General features: G+C 39.6%; 1 protein-coding gene across 3 annotated transcripts in view; it reads left to right on the top strand.

Annotated features, from left to right (window-relative positions):
* Positions 1-19,044, top strand: part of LOC133648349 (sodium/potassium-transporting ATPase subunit beta-1-interacting protein 2) — a 215,877-nt gene that overhangs the window by 142,312 nt on the left and 54,521 nt on the right. For all 3 annotated transcript variants that reach the window (XR_009825851.1, XM_062044350.1, XM_062044349.1), the window contains one exon: positions 8,635-8,835. Coding sequence is in view for 2 of the 3 variants with exons in the window: in XM_062044350.1 (XP_061900334.1) it covers positions 8,635-8,835 (201 nt within the window). In the remaining variant the exon portion in view is untranslated. The remainder of the gene's footprint in view (positions 1-8,634; positions 8,836-19,044) is intronic.

Below are 19,044 nucleotides of genomic sequence, written 5' to 3'. Positions count from 1 at the left end.
TAGCACAGCGATCTGTGACACGGGTAAATACTTTGGAGGCTGAGGCTTCACAGCACATTAGAAAGACCTCATTTGCATGCGGATGAAAGAGAAGAGTCCATTCAGCACCCTGCCCACACGATGACAAATAAATGATCAAATTAGCGTCAGCAGTGTTGTCCTAAATGCATGTGGCCACCATGAGTCACTTGTCACTACAATCTGTTTATTACATGCTGGTTAACTTCTTTTTACACTTGTACCAAACTTTAATTAAAGCAGCTGATAAGATTTTGCATAAGTTGGTTTTGCTGTCAGCACAATTTGACCCTGTAACAGATTTTGTCTGTTTTTCATGACTTCACAAGGAAACATTGTTTTTAAATCAGAACAAATTCATGTTTAACCCTGGCAAATGTGCTTAGTTTGCTGAAATGTGAGTTAATATCAGCCATCACACTTTCCCTCCAGTATTCTGGAATGATATGGAAATACATTTCTGAGATTTGGTGTAAAGACTGTGGAGCAAGAAGCATACAGTACTGTATTATCTCACACACACTCACACACACACACACACACACACACACACACACACACACACACACACACACACACACACACACACACACCACACACACACAGGCAGCCAACTGTCAGCAGTCCACAGTGTCATAATACATGCAGCCACCTCCTGAGTGACAGATGCGCACACACACACACACGCATATTTGTCTCACACTCAGCTGTCAATCATTTGCAGAGGGGGTGTCATGCAGCACGGGGGTTCCAAAGGGAGGGGGAGTGGTATCATCCTGCAAGCTTTTAGCATACTGCATGTGTTATTGCGCGATTGTGGGTGTTTTTGTTGCTTGTTCACCGTGTGGTTTGTCATGAATCATAGGCACACAGACACACACATACATACACACACACACAGAGAGTATGTGCAACACTCAAAGCAAAATTGAAAGGGTCTCCTGTATGTACATAAAGTGACGCATTAGGACACGCTCGAGTCACACTTAGTTCAGCACTGAGTTCTTAGTTTAGTGATCACGCTGGTATTTTGGTCATGTGACCAAAGGCTGCACAGTAAAGAACATATTCATAAAATAGACTTGATTGGACAACTTTCACCCCCCGCGACCCTGAAGGGAATAAGCAGTAGAAAATGGATGGATGGATGGATAGACAACTTTCATGATATTTTAGGTGGCGTAACTCCAATATTTCAAACTAAAATGGTGCCTGCTGTTGGAATATGTATATCATTTGTATATGCTGTATTAAAATATATTCATAGGAAGAAGATGATATCAATTAATAGACACAAATATATAACAGCAAGAAGCTGATATCTTTTAGTACAGTGGTCCCCAACCACCGGGCCGCGGCCCGGTACCGGTCCGTGAATCGATTGGTACCAGGCCGCACAAGAAATAAAAAAAATATATATATATATATATTTTTTTAAATTAAATCAACATAAAAAACACAAGATACACTTACAATTAGTGCACCAACCCAGAAAACCTCCCTCCCCCATTCACACTCATTCACACTCATTCGCACAAAAGGGTTGTTTCTTTCTGTTATTAATATTTCTGGTTCCTACATTATATATCATTATAGATCAATACAGTCTGCCGGGATACAGTACGTAAGCACGCATGATTGTATTTTCTAATGACAAAAAAAAATTAAAAAAGTTCAATGCAGCAGACAACATTTTGTGTGCAATATTTGAGTTACGTTATGTAATGAGTTACAAAAGCTCTTAAAAGTGTATTCTACAAGCTTTTAGTCAAATCTAAGCAGGTAAAATTTCAGAATATTAAAACTTTGGTTTGAAATATTTGAGTTACATCACATCGAGTGTCACTAAATTTCTTTAAAAAGTATCTTTTGCAAGCTTTTGGTGAAAAAGAAGGTAACAATAACAGAATATAAAATAATATACATATTCAATTCAGCAGACATTTGGTTTGAAATATCTGAGTTACGTCATGTAATGTGTCTCAAAAGCTGTCCAACTACGCAGCGTCGGTGGCACTTCAATGCACTTTCACATTCATTTTTGTGTATTAATTGTTGTGGAGGATAGTGTTTCAAAGCAAAGGGGACGTATTAAAACAACAGGAGCTAGAAATGAAGACAAACATAAGAAGAAAAAATAGGGGGCAGAAATGTACTGAGATTTTTAATCATTACAAAGAGGATCAGAGGACATTACTCAGAGCTGACCGCTAATGAGGCATTAAGTCATTACACTAGAATAGAAGAAGAGGAAAAAGCAAAGTACAAAAATAGTTAGTGAGGAACATTAGCTGGAAAATGAACATTTTGGAAAGGATGTGACACAGCTGACTTATTATGAAGACAACCCAGATGAGTTGTCTTGCTTATACAAGAACTGAAACTACTACAGTATATATTATATTTGTACTACATGTATTGGTTGCATTTTATAGTAGTTATCAAATTACTGGGTTGCAATCACGCGACCAAGAGGCACTTCCAGCCTGTTCAGGGGTTTCAGCCTATGGTCTATTCGGCTCAGGTGCAGACCGAAGGAGAGGAGCACAGGACAGACTTAACTTCAGGGTCAATGTTTTCGTCAGGTTAACACACTTCACTTTACCCGTCAGTGGGTCTGTTAAGCTCCACTTTCAGGTCAGAATGACGAGGCCGCGGAGTTGTGACAATTTGGTTGCTTTATTGTTAGTTTTGCAGGACACAACCAGACCCGTTTATCACTTTACTGCGCAGTGAAGCGCTTCCGCTGACGTCACTCAGACAACACGTTGCCATTCTCACAAACACACATACACTACTCTCATGAGTTAACCAGCTCCTCTGCTGTGCACATGTAGATACATAACATGTAGATACATAGACGCACACAGCTGCTTGGATTGATGTCAAATATTAGCGGATTTAAAACTGCGTGGGTTCCCTCCGGGTACTCCGGCTTCCTCCCACCTCCAAAGACATGCACCTGGGGATAGGTTGATTGGCAACACTAAATTGGCCCTAGTGTGTGAATGTGAGTGTGAATGTTGTCTGTCTATCTGTGTTGGCCCTGTGATGAGGTGGCGACTTGTCCAGGGTGTACTCCGCCTTCCGCCCGATTGTAGCTGAGATAGGCTCCAGCGCCCCCCGCGACCCCGAAGGGAATAAGCGGTAGAAAATGGATGGGATGGATGGATAAAACTGCCCAATTAGCAGTCGACTATTACAAGTGAAATGTCTATTTTGTAACAAATTGCAACAATTTGTGTTTTATCTTTAACGAATGTTTTATTTTACCTGCTACATGGCTTATTTGGGTACATTTATCCATAGTTTTGTTTTTATTACTTACTAATAATTGTATTTTTCTTAAAGCACAGACCAGGAGTGACAACCATAAATCATAAAGCATTTAATATAATGTAAATAAAACTTTTTTTTAAATTATTTTCTAACCTAATCCTTGATTATGGCAGACTAAATGTAATATAGAAAATTAGTCTGTCATCTACAATTCATGTCTGCACTTGTTTTTATGATGTGAAGTTCATATTGTGTCTCATAATTTAGCTAGATGTCCCTGTTGTTTAGCAATTTTTGCTAGCGATATTAAGATTCAGTATATGCTGTTGAGTCTACGGGAGAATTATTCATCCAGTTTATTAATACTATTAAGAATGTTTTCTTGTGCTAACAAATATCACCAATGGCACTATAATGTGGTCACTCGTGTCGAATAAAGCACTTGTTTTTCCTGCACAACAACAACAAAGCTTTTAGTTTCTGTTATAAAAATCAACAACAATATACGGTGGATTGAACCAACAATCACAATATTTATTTATTGGACTTAACAAGACGTTAGTTGATTTGCACAACCAGGTCTTCTTAGTTATATTTAGACATAGCAACCACAAAATAACACAAACTAATGCGATATTTTGTGCTTTCTTTAGTTCAGCTCTCCAACACTACTAATATAGTACAGAATAAACTCGATTGCATCACAGAAAGTTTCTCAAACAAATCAAATGTTCAAACAAATATTTTACAAAGTGATCGCTGCAGACATGGACATGGTCCGATTGTATTTCTTGTAATAATAGTGACATGTTTGCGAGCTTTTCTTTCGACGTGCTTTCGTTTTTTCCCTGACTTTATTACCTTTATGAACCATTTCTTTCGGGGCTACATGAAAGCTCTTTCCTATCGCTCTATTTGAACGACTGGAACACCCAAGAACAGAACACCAATGCAGCATTTTCTGTTCAAACTCTACACTCACTCTCACTTGTTTTAATGTTACGCTCAAGCTGCTTGACCATCGTGTGAATTAAACCGCAAAGAAGAAAAACGGACGTGACGTCATATGTAACCCAGCAATTTCCACCATATACTGTATATACACTATAAGTATTTGGCCACCCATCCAAATGATCGGAATCAGGTGTCCTAATCACTTGGCCCGGCCACAGGTGTATAAAATCAAGCACGTAGGCATGGAGACTGTTTCTACAAACATTTGTGAAAGAATGGGCCTCTCTCAGGAGCTCAGTGATTTCCAGCGTGGAACTGTCATAGGATGCCACCTGTGCAGCAAATCCAGTCGTGACATTTCCTCGCTCCTAAATATTCCAAAGTCAACTGTCTGCTTTATTATAAGAAAATGAAAGAGTTTCGGAACAACAGCAACTCACCCACGAAGTGGTAGAACGGAGACTGAGAGCCAGGCCTTCTCGACTAACATCAGTGTGTGACCTCACCAATGCGCTTTTGGAAAAATGGTCAAATATTGAACCCTATGGGTTAGGAATGGGATGGCACTTCAAGTTTATATGTGAGTCAAGGCAGGTGGCCAAATACTTTTGGCAATATAGTGTATATTGTCTGCATTTTATATACAAAATATTTTATACGTGAATCAACGCTTGTGAAAAATACTGGTTTATGTGTTTTGAATTACTCTTTCACTTAATACATTTGGGAATTGCAGTTATTTAATGGCAATATGAATCATAGTTCCATGTACAGTCGTACCTTGCTTTTCTATTTCATACAAAAACCAAAACAATTTTTCAATAAGAAATCATATACCTGTAAATCCAAAAACAGGAACCCAAAACACATTGAAAAGAGAATAAAGATAGCAGAAAGCAGAAACAAATGTAAAATAAATAATGATGATAAAAAATAATAAATGAACATTTAACATCACTTTTACCTTAGTTGAACAATGTTGGTGATGAGCAGAGAAGACTAGGGGTACCTTCATACTTTGCTATGAGTTCTTTCTTGAATTCAATAGTGTTTCTCACCGTCTTTATTCAATTCCCGGCACTCACAATTGTCTTTGGCCCCATGGTGAATTATTTTGCAGTTGGTACCATGGCCGTAACTACCATTGAGAACACTGAGATCATGTCCTCAGTACTTTTTGTAGGTGACAAAAAGATGATGATATGACTGACTGTACTTGTACTTTGTGTACAACGTTGTGTGCGCTGTACATCACCATGCGTAGATCATCGTCTCTCACTATACGATCTTTGGTCATGCGTAGTCCGCTACAACTCCAACAACGTAACGCAAAGAAGTCCACTTGATCCGATCCGAAATGTGCTGTCAACATAACGTTAACATTAAATCATGCTGATGTAACTATTGTTGCTTTCACCTGAATCAAATTGATGTGAAACGCGGTCGGTATAATTCTGTCTAAGTGTCAGTCAGGTGCTGCCCCGCCCTAAATGCAGAACACGCGGGGGGCATTTTGCTTGAAGAAGCACATTAAAATGTAAATTATTGAGTGACAAGGCGCTTCATATGATATTTTACCCCAAACATATTCCTGGCCACGTCATGCTCTGTCACGGATTAAAATATGAAGGCAACATTTCCCCCATCACTTCCGGTAGCTCCGTAGCGGATGTCATTCGTACTTGCATTGCAAAGCAGATCTTGAGTTTGAACCCTGGTTCTAATGGAAAATTTTGTATGTTTTTTAAATGTATGTTTTAATGATGTTAAAATTGCTTAATATGCTAAACGTCACGATATTAAAAAGTTGATTGTCACAAAATCATGCTGAGATGTTACATGAGTGATAGATAGTTATAGCTCAATTAAAGCTTTTGTTACTCTGGAAATTCATTGTGTTGCTGAAGGTCAGTGGCGGGCCGTGCGTTTCCCACCTAGGCCTTCAGTGATGGCCGACTTCAATGATTACCTCTCAAAATACCATCATTTATGTCACCACATGACCATTGCTGGAGAAATACTATACAGAAAGACATTTACTGGGCATGGAATCACCTCAACAGTGTACAAAACAGGTTATTTTGTGGCGCATATAAAACTCAATCAGCAATTAAAATACCCACTTTGGAGTGACAAGTGAGTATCTAATCACAGTCTCGTTAACGTCAGGCTACCAAGATAGGCTACTGTCAACAACTTGTGATCTGATTGGCTATCCCAACTGTCTATCAACTGTATGTGTTCTGTTCGTTTGCATTGAATTCATCTGCTAACGGTCCGGGGTGCGGATCTGCTGATCTGCATAGCACCGCCGCGGCTCAAACCAGTGAGTATCCAATCACAGGACGCGTAAATATCACTTTCAACCGTAGGCCAGCTAGAAAGCCTTACTGACAACAACTCGTGATCTGATTGGCTATCGCAATTATCTATCAACTGTATGTGCCCGTCAGTGACGTGCGGTGAGGTTCATGGCTGGTGAGGCACTGACTTCATCACAGTCAAATTTACAAACATATGAACCCTAAAGAGTATCTTATTCACCATTTGATTGGCAGCAGTTAACGGGTTATGTTTAAAAGCTCATACCAGCATTCTTCCCTGCTTGGCACTCAGCATCAAGGGTTGGAATTGGGGGTTAAATCACCAAAAATTATTCCCGGGCGCGGCGCCGCTGCTGCCCACTGCTCCCCTCACCTCCCAGGGGGTGATCAAGGGATGGGTCAAATGCAGAGGACAAATTTCACCACACCTAGTGTGTGTGTGACAATCATTGGTACTTTAACTTAACTTTAACTTTACACATACAAACTGTAGCACACAAAAAAGCATATTTAATTAAAAAAAACGTTATTATGGTCTTACCTTTACTTATAAATGAAGTCCATGCCCCGCTGTTGTGCTGGATTAATGCACCCCTGTCGTAGAATGCACCCCCTGACGGGAGTGTTATATCAACTAAAGCCCACACTTAAACTTTCCACGTGCAATATTTAATCTATTTAAAAAAGTTATTTAATAAGAAGCCAAAAAGTGAAAAAACAATAATGTTCGTGTTGGAGGAGTTGTGAATGAATGAAATATGAAATCCATGCTGCAGTCTACAGGTGTACCTAATGTTGTGTCCCTGCGGTCATTCACAACTCCTCCAAAACAAACATTATTGTTTTTGCACTTTTTGGCTTCTTATTAAATAACTTTTTTAAATAGTGTAACCGAGGGTTTATAAATGTCGCATATACTGTATGAAACTGCAAAATAATAAACACGGAGGCTCCAGTTTACACGAGGACCACTTTATTTACCTTCTTTCAAAAACCTCCGCTCCACTCCAACGTGTCATCACTTCCGCTCTTAGCGCCTTCAAAATAAGAGCGCAAGGCATATACTGTATAACAGCGTGTAACAGGAATTAACATCACAAAGAGGAAAGCCCATAAAAATAGGTTACAATAGATTCAATCTTGCACGTGGAAAGTTTAAGTGTGGGCTTTAGTTGATATAACATGGATCCCCCCCCCCCACCCCCACCCCCCCGCACAAGAAAAACATTACACACATACAGTTGTTGACAAAATACACTGTACATTATATACCTCAGCTAACTAAACTATGGAAATGTATAATATAGTTCATATAGCAATACGGTCTCACTGCACAGCAGGCCAGCAGTTAGCCGAGTCCGCAATCCATGTTGAGGCTCAACGCAGTGACGTGCCTCAACATTCTGATTGGATACAAACTCTAACCTAAAAACAAGAGCACTGGACAGAGCATAATATGACATGAAGAGAATATGAATACTTTTAGATATTTAGGTAAAGTAAATTGAAAATTACTTGTATTTATTTATTTATTATTGTTTTATTACTTTAATTATGATCATGATTTATGGTTATGTTAGGCCAGCAGAGGAGGCTTTGCTGGCCCTGACGGCACACCACTGCTGAAGGTAATATAATTTATATGGTGCTGGGATACACCATGAGTTCAGCCTTTCAAAGTTCCTCTTGGATAACCAATGTTTTACCTTGGTATTGGTCAATTTCTTGTTACGGCCCTGTTTGGTACACGCAATGTTTGGCAGTACGGTAATTGAGATAGTACACAAAAACCACAGCAAAATTTCTGTTGAAAACCGAATCCTACGAAAAGTGTGGCGTAAAAAGCAGTACAACTACTGTATTATTACATATAAGCTTATAAGATTGATAACCTCAAAATCAGTTAATAAATGATAAAGATACTCATTCTAACCAAACGGTCTAAACAGCGCCACCTTGTGGTTTGATGCGCTTGATGATCCTGAGTCTTCATCTTTTGATGGATTTTTAGTCCCTCATCTTGCTGAGCGGGCGTTTAACCTGGCTTTCCTCTCTGTAGGACTCAGACCTGGTCCTGACGTTCAACCTGTCCATGCATCGGTCCTGGTGGATGGAGAACGGGCCCGGGTGCAGGGTGACCCCCGTCACCCCTCCTCCCTCCTGGGCTCCCGAGGACCACCGCTACATATCGATATCGGGCTGCCTGATGGATTTTCAGTTTGTGGAGGTGGCTCACTCCTCGCTGCAGATCTTGCTGGCTGTAAGTACTTTTCAAATACTACAACAGTACTTCTTTGGTGTGAGGTAGCTTGTCTATGACAAGAGAGTGTGTGTGTAGCTTTAATGCTAATGAGCTCTTTTGACATAAACACTGTAACTTTGCACTTGTAATAATAATAATAATGGATTAGATTTGATATCACACTTTTCTATTATTAGATACTCAAAGCGCTCACAGAGAAGTGGGAACCCATCATTCATTCACACCTGGTGGAGGTAAGCTACATTTGTAGCCACAGCTGCCCTGGGGTAGACTGACGGAAGCGAAGCTGCCAGTTTGCGCCTACGGCCCCTCCGACCACCACCTATCATTCATTCATCATTCATTCACCAGTGTGAGCGGCACCGGGGGCAAGGGTGAAGTGTCCTGCCCAAGGACACAACGGCAGCGATTTGGATGTCAAGAGGCGGGGGGCGAACCTGCAACCCTCAGGTTACCCACTACGCCATACCGCCCCATCTATTACAACGTAATAGATGTTAAAGTTAAAGTTAAAGTCCCAACAATTGTCACACACACTGGGTGTGGTGAAATGTGTCCTCTGCATTTGACCCATCCCCATGTTCACCCCCTGGTAGGTGAGGGGAGCAGTAAGCAGCAGCGTGCGCCACGCTCGGGAATCATTTGGTGATTTAACCCCCAATTCCAACCCTTGATGCTGAGTGCCAAGCACAAATCTTGTTTGTCCATTTTTTGTAGTCTTTGGTATGACTCGGCCGGGGTTTGAACTTGCGACCTCCCAGTCTCAGGGTGGGCATTCAAACCACAAGGCCACTGAGCTGGTAATGTCATACATATATCACATATAACAGCGTAACATTAAAGAGTGGGACAGGAGGACACACATGTTAGCAACATTAGCAAAGCTATGTAAGCTACAAGCTCATGCTAACATTACATTTGACCAACTTCTTAGGTTAGCGACACTAGCTAAGCAATGTGAGCTATATGTTTTAACGTAGTCCTACTGTAGGTAACAACATTAGCATAGCTATGTGAGCTACATGCTAACATTATATGTTAGATTCACTGAAGAAAAACCGACGCGATCAAACTTATCACCTTCACGTCTTTAACTCACTGATGAATAGTCCAGTTGGCATTTTAAGACCTGTAGAGAAGCCTGCACCATATCATTGCACATAGTGTATATTATTGTTAAATAATAGGGATGTAACGATATCAAAATCTCACAATACGATATTATTAAGGATATTATTGTAGAATATTATGCAAAACATTTTCTTCTTCCTGGGGGGGAGCGTATCAGAAAATAATTGAGAACCACTGCTGTAATTGAACACAAAACATAATACTCAAATGTTGTAATCATATTTATTACTACAAACATGTACTTTTAAGTGGAAATAATTGTGCAGAAGCATCCACTGTTTCAAGCAAATATCTGACAATTAATTTTTTTTATAATGTAAACACCTCAAAAATGTATGTTTAGCTTAGCTGGCTTCACATATCTTTTCTGGTTGATGGTTTTATCAAGTAGCTTGTCATTATTCCCACGGTGTGCAGAGTCCGCTCTCCCATCGACGCTTTGGGACCTGCATTGTTGCCTTGGAAACGCTCGAGATAAAGATAGCGCTTTAGTACGCATACTTCCACCAGAGGTTCTATTTCGCCAAGCTTTGTTTGTCTGTTTGTTAGCAGTATAACTCAAAATGTTATGGATGGATTTCGATGAAATGTCCAGGAAATGTCCATAGAAAAAAATTCCTCTTATCTACACCGATCACAGTCTCTCGCATGCTTTCTTCTCTTCTTTCTCCCTTTTACCGCGTTCCACGCTCACTAAGTTTTTGTATCTCATCATCAGACGACACGGCATTATTGTGATGATTTGGAAATCGCAACACCATAGTATCTACAATACCATTACGTCCCTATTAAATTAGCTTCAAAATGTCTGAGTTTGAACCACAGCCATGAAAGTGAGGCGAAACAAAGTACGACACAAGTGTTCAGTTCAGAGCACTTCGAAAACACAAAATGTTGCCAGCTTGTAAATAAACACAATTGGAACCTTTAACATTAAAGATCACTGATGTTAGGAAACATACGTCTACTGTATTATAATCATACAGCGACATAAGTAGATATGAGCCACATGCTAACATTACATTTTAACATTATGCTAGGTTAGCATCATTAGCATAGCTATGTGAGCCATATGCTAACATTACATTTTAACATTATGCTAGGTTAGCATCATTAGCATAGCTATGTGAGCCACATGCTAACATTATGCCAGGTTAGCATCATTAGCATAGCTATGTGAGCCACATGCTAACATTTCAATGTGAGCAACATGCTTACATTACATTTTAACATCATCCTAGGTTAACATTAGCTCAGCTATGTGAGCCACATGCTAATATTACATTTTAACATTATACTAGGTTAGCAACATTAGCATAGCTATGTGAGCCACATGCTTACATTACATTTTAACATCCTGCTAGTTTAGCAACATTAGCTTAGCTATGTGAGCCATATGCTAACATTACATTTAACATCCTGCTAGTTTAGCAACATTAGCTTAGCTATGTGAGCCATATGCTAACATTACATTTAACATCCTGCTAGTTTAGCAACATTAGCTTAGCTATGTGAGCCATATGCTAACATTACATTTAACATCCTGCTAGTTTAGCAACATTAGCTTAGCTATGTGAGCCATATGCTAACATTACATTTAACATCTTGCTAGGGTAGCAATATTAGCATAACTATGTGAGCCACATGCTAACATTATGCTAGGTTAGCAACATTAGCAGAGTTATTTGAGTCACATGCCTACATTACATTTTAACATCATGCTAGGTTAGCAACATTAGCTAAGCTATGTTGCCACATGCTAACATTACATTTTAACATTATGTTAGGTTAGCAACATTAGCTTAGCTATGTTGCCACATACTAACATACATTTTAACGTAATGTTAGGTTAGCAACATTAGCATAGCTATGTGAGCCATATGCTAACAATACAGTTTAACATCATGCTAGGTTAGCATATGACTTGAAAAACAATATCATCATACTTCCCCGTCTGTAACTGACTGACGGATTGTTGGCCTGGCTGCATGTTTAAGATGCGTAGCAAAGCCAGAGGAAGACATTTCTTCGGAAATCAAGTGTATGAACGCCTCTTCTGTCAGAAGTGTATCAAACAAAGAGAAGATGATATATTTGATGTTCATAACACTTTTTATTCTTTGAACATCTAAAAAAGTACTTTGGCATAATAGTGGACCTTGAAAGACTTCTTTACCTCTTGTTTAATCTGTGCCAAAACGATTTCCCGTTGCCCCCCCCCCCCCCCCCCCCCCCCCCCTTCATCACCGTCTTCCTCCTGGCGTCCTTGTGCACACCAAACATTCAAGTACATGTGGACACTTCAGGATTAAACGGGCAGAAGCAGTCTGGGTAAGCAGGTGCATCTGCATCCTGGGCTCCACCGTCGCTGCAGATTACAGTGATACTTATAGCTTGGCTGAGCGCCAAGCCGCCACACAGCTGTACCACTATCTGCACGTAATTGCTGTGCGGAAAAGCTGTCATGCCTCTCTCTCTCTCTCTCTCTCTCTCTCTCTCTCTCTCTCTCTCTCTCTCTCTCTCTCTCTCTCTCTCTCTCTCTCTCTCTCACACTCTCTCTGTCTCTACTCGATCCTGAAGGCTTCGCCGGACGGCTTAAATTGCTGGAAACGCTGTCAGAGATCCTAATAGCGTCCGTTCTATGCGTGGACTTGCTAAAGGACCTGTATTGTAGTTTGGTATGCTGGACTTCTGCTGTGCTTTATTTTTTTCCCATCAAATTTGAGAAGTGAGGCCTGCTCAATGGAGAATTTGTGGAGCAAAAAGTCAAGCATTGTTTGGTCAAACTGAAGTGACTTCATGCACCATACAGTATGGAATGTCTAATAAAGTTATGCATTTATTTAAAGACAAATCTTTGTCATATTATTACTTCTTAGTAGAGATGTCCGATAATATCGGCAGTCCGATATTATCGGCCGATAAATGCTTTAAAATGTAATATCGGAAATTATCGGTATCGGTTTCAGTAAGTAAAATGTATGACTTTTTAAAACACCGCTGTACGGAGTGGTACACTGACGTAGGGAGAAGTACAGAGCGCCAATAAACCATAAACACACTACCTTTGCGTGCCGGCCCAATCACATAATATCTACGGCTTTTCACACACACATGTGAATGCAAGGCATACTTGGTCAACAGCCATACAGGTCACACTGAGGGTAGTCGTATAAACAACTTTAACACTGTTACAAATATGCGCCACACTGTGAACCCACACCAAACAAGAATGACAAACACATTTCGGGAGAACATCCGCACCGTAACACAACATGAACACAACAGAACAAATACCCAGAACCCCTTGCAGCACTAACTCTTCCAGGACGCTACAATATACCCCCCGCTACCCCCTACCCCCTCCACCTAAACTACGCCCCCCCAACCCCGCTCACCTCAACCTCCTCATGCTCTCTCAGGGAGAGCATGTCCCAAATTCCAAGCTGCTGTTTTGAGGCATGTTAAAAAAAATAATGCACTTTGTGACTTCAATAATAAATATGGCAGTGCCATGTTGGCATTTTTTCCATAACTTGAGTTGATTTATTTTGGAAAACCTTGTTACATTGTTTAATGCATCCAGCGGGGCATCACAACAAAATTAGGCATAATAATGTGTTAATTCCACGACTGTATGTACCGGTATCGGTTGATATCTGAATCAGTAATTAGGAGTTGGACAATATCGGAATATCGGATATCGGCAAAAAAGCCATTATCGGACATCTCTACTTTTTAGTATTAACATTTTAGCTTTTTTTCATGTTGTAATATGCCTTTTCGGTTTTGGTTGTTTTTTCCTGTTTATTGTTTTTCTACAATGTTTCTGTTACGATCCGTTGCCCGGATCATAGTTTGTTTACGTTGTATGTCACTTGTTGGCTTAGTTCTGTTTCAGCACCCCTGTTTTGTGTCTCTTTAGTTGCCATAGTTATTTATCAGTGTCACCTGCCTCTGATAGTGTTCAGGATGCTCACCTGTTCCTAGGCACTAATCAGAGAGCTATTTAGTCCTGCCTTTTCGCCTCACTCGTTCTGGTGCTTTTGTTTGCTCTCATGCAACTGTCACGTGTATTCCTTGTGTTTCTTGCGCTAAGTTCCACCTTAGTTTCCCTGTGTAGCTATCCCGTTAGCTGCCCGTGCTATAGGCATTCCCTGTGCACGCTCTCCTTTTGTTTTGTTCGTTTTTGTATTTTTTTTAAATTATTTAATGTAATAAATAATTTCCTACCTGCACGCTGCCTCCGGAGTTCCTGCAGCATACCGTGGAAGAACAATCTGCGTATCACCGCCGCCTCTCCGTTACAGTTGCACGAACATGTTAAAAAATTACAACATGGTCCTCAAATGGGCCCCGGCCGCACGTTGGACACACCTGTTTTTCATATTTTTACAGGGAAGTTAAAAGTCTCAGCAAGCGAGGTCAGAGTGTCTACAATATGGCGTCAGAAATCTGCCACAATCAGTGCCAATGGATTCGGCGCAACGGGAAGTTTTTCTCGTGTTATTTTTCCATCCATTCATCCATTTCCTACCGCTTATCCCTTTCGGGGTTGCGGGGGGTCGCTGGAGCCTATCTCAGCTGCATTGGGCGGAAGGCGGGGTACACCCTGGACAAGTCGCCACCTCATCGCAGGGCCAACACAGATAGACAGACAACATTCACACTCACATTCACACACTAGGGCCAATTTAGTGTTGCCAATCAACCTATCCCCAGGTGCAGGTCGCTAATCAAATAAAAACGTTGAAAAAAGGCCAAGTATTGGCCATGGGAGAAGAGATCAAGACATGCAGAGTGTGCTTTACCACCGCCGTGAAAGGTGAGGTGTGGAAGTGTACAGAATACGTTTTTGACTGTGTTTCTCTGTTTCTGTACACATGGGGCGTTCCACCTTTTTGAACTTAGGCGGCATTGAATACACGGCCCAGCAACTCCCCTCCTTTCTGATTGGTCACTTTGAACGCCTGCTGTCTCCTGGTCAGAGCCAATTGGAGTGCACTTACCGGCAAACTGTTCGCAAACAGAGCCTGCACAAGCGCGCAGAGACTGGATTTTGGCACGGTTTTGACATCATACTTCAGTTTTGTCTCGTTAGCACTAACGCTAGTCATGATTTCAACTTGTCAAATGCTTGTGTAGTTGCCTTTTGACACAAACAGACTATCTTTGAATCTCAGTAAAACTAAAATAATGCTATTTGGTAACAGTATAAGAGAAAGTCAAACACAAATACAAATAGATGGAGTAGATATTGAAAGGGTAATAGAAAACACATTTTTGGGTGTAATAATATATGATAAAATGAACTGGAAATCTCATGTAAAAATATACAACATAAAGTAGCAAGAAACACGTCAATAATGAAAAAAGCAAAACATGTTCTAGATCAAAAATCACTTCTTATTCTTTACTGCTCACTAGTGTTACCATATCTGAGTTATTGTGTAGAAATATGGGGAAACAAATGTGCACTTCATTCATTAACGGCGTTACAAAAAAGATCAATTAGAATAATACATAATGTTGGATATAGAGAACATACAAACTCTTTATTTATTGAATCAAAAATATTGAAATTCAATGACTTGGTGCATTTGCAAACAGCTAAAAGCCTGTACAAAGCAAACTATAACCTGCTACCCAAGAATGTACAACAATTCTTCTCAACAAAAGAGGAGGAATATAACCTTAGAGGAAAATCTAATTTAAAACATTTGTATGCTCGTACAACACTTAAAACCTTTAGCATATCTGTATGTGGAATTAAATTATGGAATGGATTAACCAAAGAAATCAAACAAAGCACCAATATGATTCAGTTTAAGAGACTGTTCAAACTACAAGTGTTCACAAAGTACACAGAACAAGAATTATGAACATCTTGAACTCTTTTTTTCTTTTTCTTTTTTCTTTTGAGATAATGATTATTTATGTATTTAATATTTGTTCACTTACTATGGTATATTATTGATTTATTATTGATGTATTCACTGTTCTGTTACAGAGAACAAGGAAATTGGATAAAATTGCTATGGTATGAAAAGAGGTAGGATTAAATAAGCTCTACTTCTTCCTCCTCCTTTTCGGACGTGCTGTAATGAAATATGTGATGCATTACATTGTATCGTATGCATGTTCGAAATAAACTGAAACTAAACTGAACTGAACTGAACGCTTCCACACCTCACCTTTCACGATAGTGGGAATGCTTGTGGAGCTTCCCTGCGTGTCTGGATCTCTCCTCCTGCGGTGAACAAATAATGAAATATATGAGGAACACAGTAATGTCATTTTGCTAAGGAAGCCTTAGAGACGCAAACATGTGGTCAGCCATGTTTGTTTTGGTCATGACATACTTGCAGATAAGTACGTAACATGCTATCGTGCACAAAACGACGTCTCATTTGTGCACACGATGTCGTCAAGCCCCGAATTTGAATGTTGTTTGGGCCCGCAGGGGTTTGGTGCTTTGCTGAGTCAGCAGCGTAGGTTCTGCTCTCTGCAGCCTCATCACCCCTGAAAATGACTTTTGCTGCACATAGAACTCTTGCTGCAATGCACATTAATATCCTGTTAATATTCCATCTTGCTGTTGCTGCATGCTAACATAATATCCTGTTGACACATAAGAGGGGGGGTGTGCTTGTATTGTGAAGAAACAGAAAAGTAAAATATTGACAAGCAGCAGCAATATTACACTTTATCTTGCTTTATGCTAATCAACTGTTTCATATTTGCTTTTATCCTTCATCAGCACATTTGGATAAAATAATACATAGTCAAGAACGTTTGTCATACATACACACATTTATATAAAAACACATTTAAACATTTGGAAAACATAAATATACAACTTGTTTACTTTTGATATAATACCAATATTGGTTTGATCCCATACAATATCAGCAGGAGTCATACATACTTTTATTATTTTGTAATGTGGAACAATAGAAGTTTTGATTTGATCAAGTGAAGTTAGTCCGAGAAGAATGGTAGGTATGAAAAACACTAACCTATTATCAACTTAGACTATCAACCGTCTGGAATGGACTTGTGCTGTCTTTAAAGGGGAACTGTGCTTCTTTTGCAATGTTGCCTAACCCTTATGTAAGACAAGAACACATATGTTTTTGTTTTGTTTATGCATTCCAAACTTTAAATACATGTGATCAAAAGTCTGCTTACAATAGAGCCTACAGGAGTCGCGCAAATTTGCCTATAAAAGCCCTTAAAAACATCCAAACACCTCCATTAAGGTTTTATATACATGATGTAAGTATATATATAATGTAGTAATGGGCGCAATATTAATAACATTTAATATTTACTTATTTTGATCATTTTAAGCATACGCAGCGCATTATTTTATTTTTTCTTCATGACTGATTTCTTCTCACTGCAGATTTCATGAGAAACCACAAACAAATAAAACATCACTTCCTGTACAATGTCTGCTGTTATTAGGATGTTAGGATGTTCAAAATCTCATAATCCTCGGGAAGAAAAGGGGGGTGGAACCAAGCGTCCATTAGTGTCGTTCTCGCCATTACCGGATCCAAATTGACTGCCAAAGTTCACCAACTTGTCAGAATACCTCCTTGTCTTTTAACTATCCAGGTGAGAGGCATGATTTATGATCTACAATAAAGTTTCACAAGCAGGCAATCGATGAAACTGCTTACCACTCGATGGTGTAAACATAGGGACACAAGCTAGTGATCACAGTGCCGCTATAAATAGTTTGAATGCGTTAGCGCTTATAATAACAATATTACTAATACTTAGTTAATATTCAAATCACAAAATGTAAATCGAGTATTGGTAGCACTTTTTGAATGGTTAGTTATCAGGTTTTATGGCCAGAATAGAGTACCTCCCATTGGCTACGCTGTAAACTGACTTTTTTTTACATTTATTTACGAGTTAGGAATGCATTAAAAAAAATAAAAAATCCGTCATCCTGTTTTTCATAATGATTGTGAACGATAGGCAAAATTCCAAAAAAAAAGTGCAGTTCCCCTTTAAGTTGAAGTTGTTTTTCTGGCTAGACCTAGTGGTCACAGTAAATCATGTTGTGATAATGATAAATAAATGATAAATGGGTTATACTTGTATAGCGCTTTTCTACCTTCAAGGTACTCAAAGCGCTTTGACAGTATTTCCACATTCACCCATTCACACACACATTCACACACTGATGGTGGGAGCTGCCATGCAAGGCGCTAACCAGCAGCCATCAGGAGCAAGGGTGAAGTGTCTTGCCCAAGGACACAACGGACGTGACTAGGATGGTAGAAGGTGGGGATTGAACCCCAGTAACCAGCAACCCTCCGATTGCTGGCACGGCCACTCTACCAACTTCGCCACGCCGTCCGTTAAGCTTATGATGCAGTAAGTTGAATGGTATGGACACGTTTGTTACTGGATACTTTTAATACGCTTCTGCCTTGGAGACTTTGTATGTGTAAGTAATATGCAACTACAGTATAATTATTTGTTACTTTATTTATATTGACAAATGTGTTGTTTTAGACTGCAATATTGTTCAATGATGTCAGGCTTGGGCGAATGAAGGGACTCAGATGCAGAGAGGGGAGGTTCTGAATAAGGCTTTTATTTTGAAAATAACTCTTAACCTCCAGAGCAGAAAATATACAATCACTATGAGGTTCTACTATATCAAAAAACGTTTCCAAAAAGGGAAAGAACCAAAAATCACTCCAACGGAGGAATAGACAAAAATAAGACAAATATAACTAGCAACGAATCTGCTATAAAAAACTTTAACAAAAAGCGCTCCAAACGGAGGAAGAAATAAAGGACTATCAAAACTTACTACTCTCACAATTATTCTAACATTTATATAAACAAAAATCACTCAAACTTTGTGGAAGGAAATAATTAAAGAAAAATCATAACTCACCACTGCGGTTGAAAAAGGTTAAATAACAAAGGTCGCTCTAAGGGAGGAAAAGGTTAACTCAAAATTACAGCTTGAAAAACGCTGGATAAACATACGTGGTCGTGGGACGAGGCAAGACAAGAACATGAACTAGGATGCAAGACAGG

Source organism: Entelurus aequoreus, linkage group LG04 (genome assembly GCF_033978785.1).
Source record: "Entelurus aequoreus isolate RoL-2023_Sb linkage group LG04, RoL_Eaeq_v1.1, whole genome shotgun sequence".
NCBI classification, from domain to species: Eukaryota; Metazoa; Chordata; class Actinopteri; order Syngnathiformes; family Syngnathidae; genus Entelurus; species Entelurus aequoreus.
This window is presented reverse-complemented; position numbering and strand designations above follow the sequence as displayed.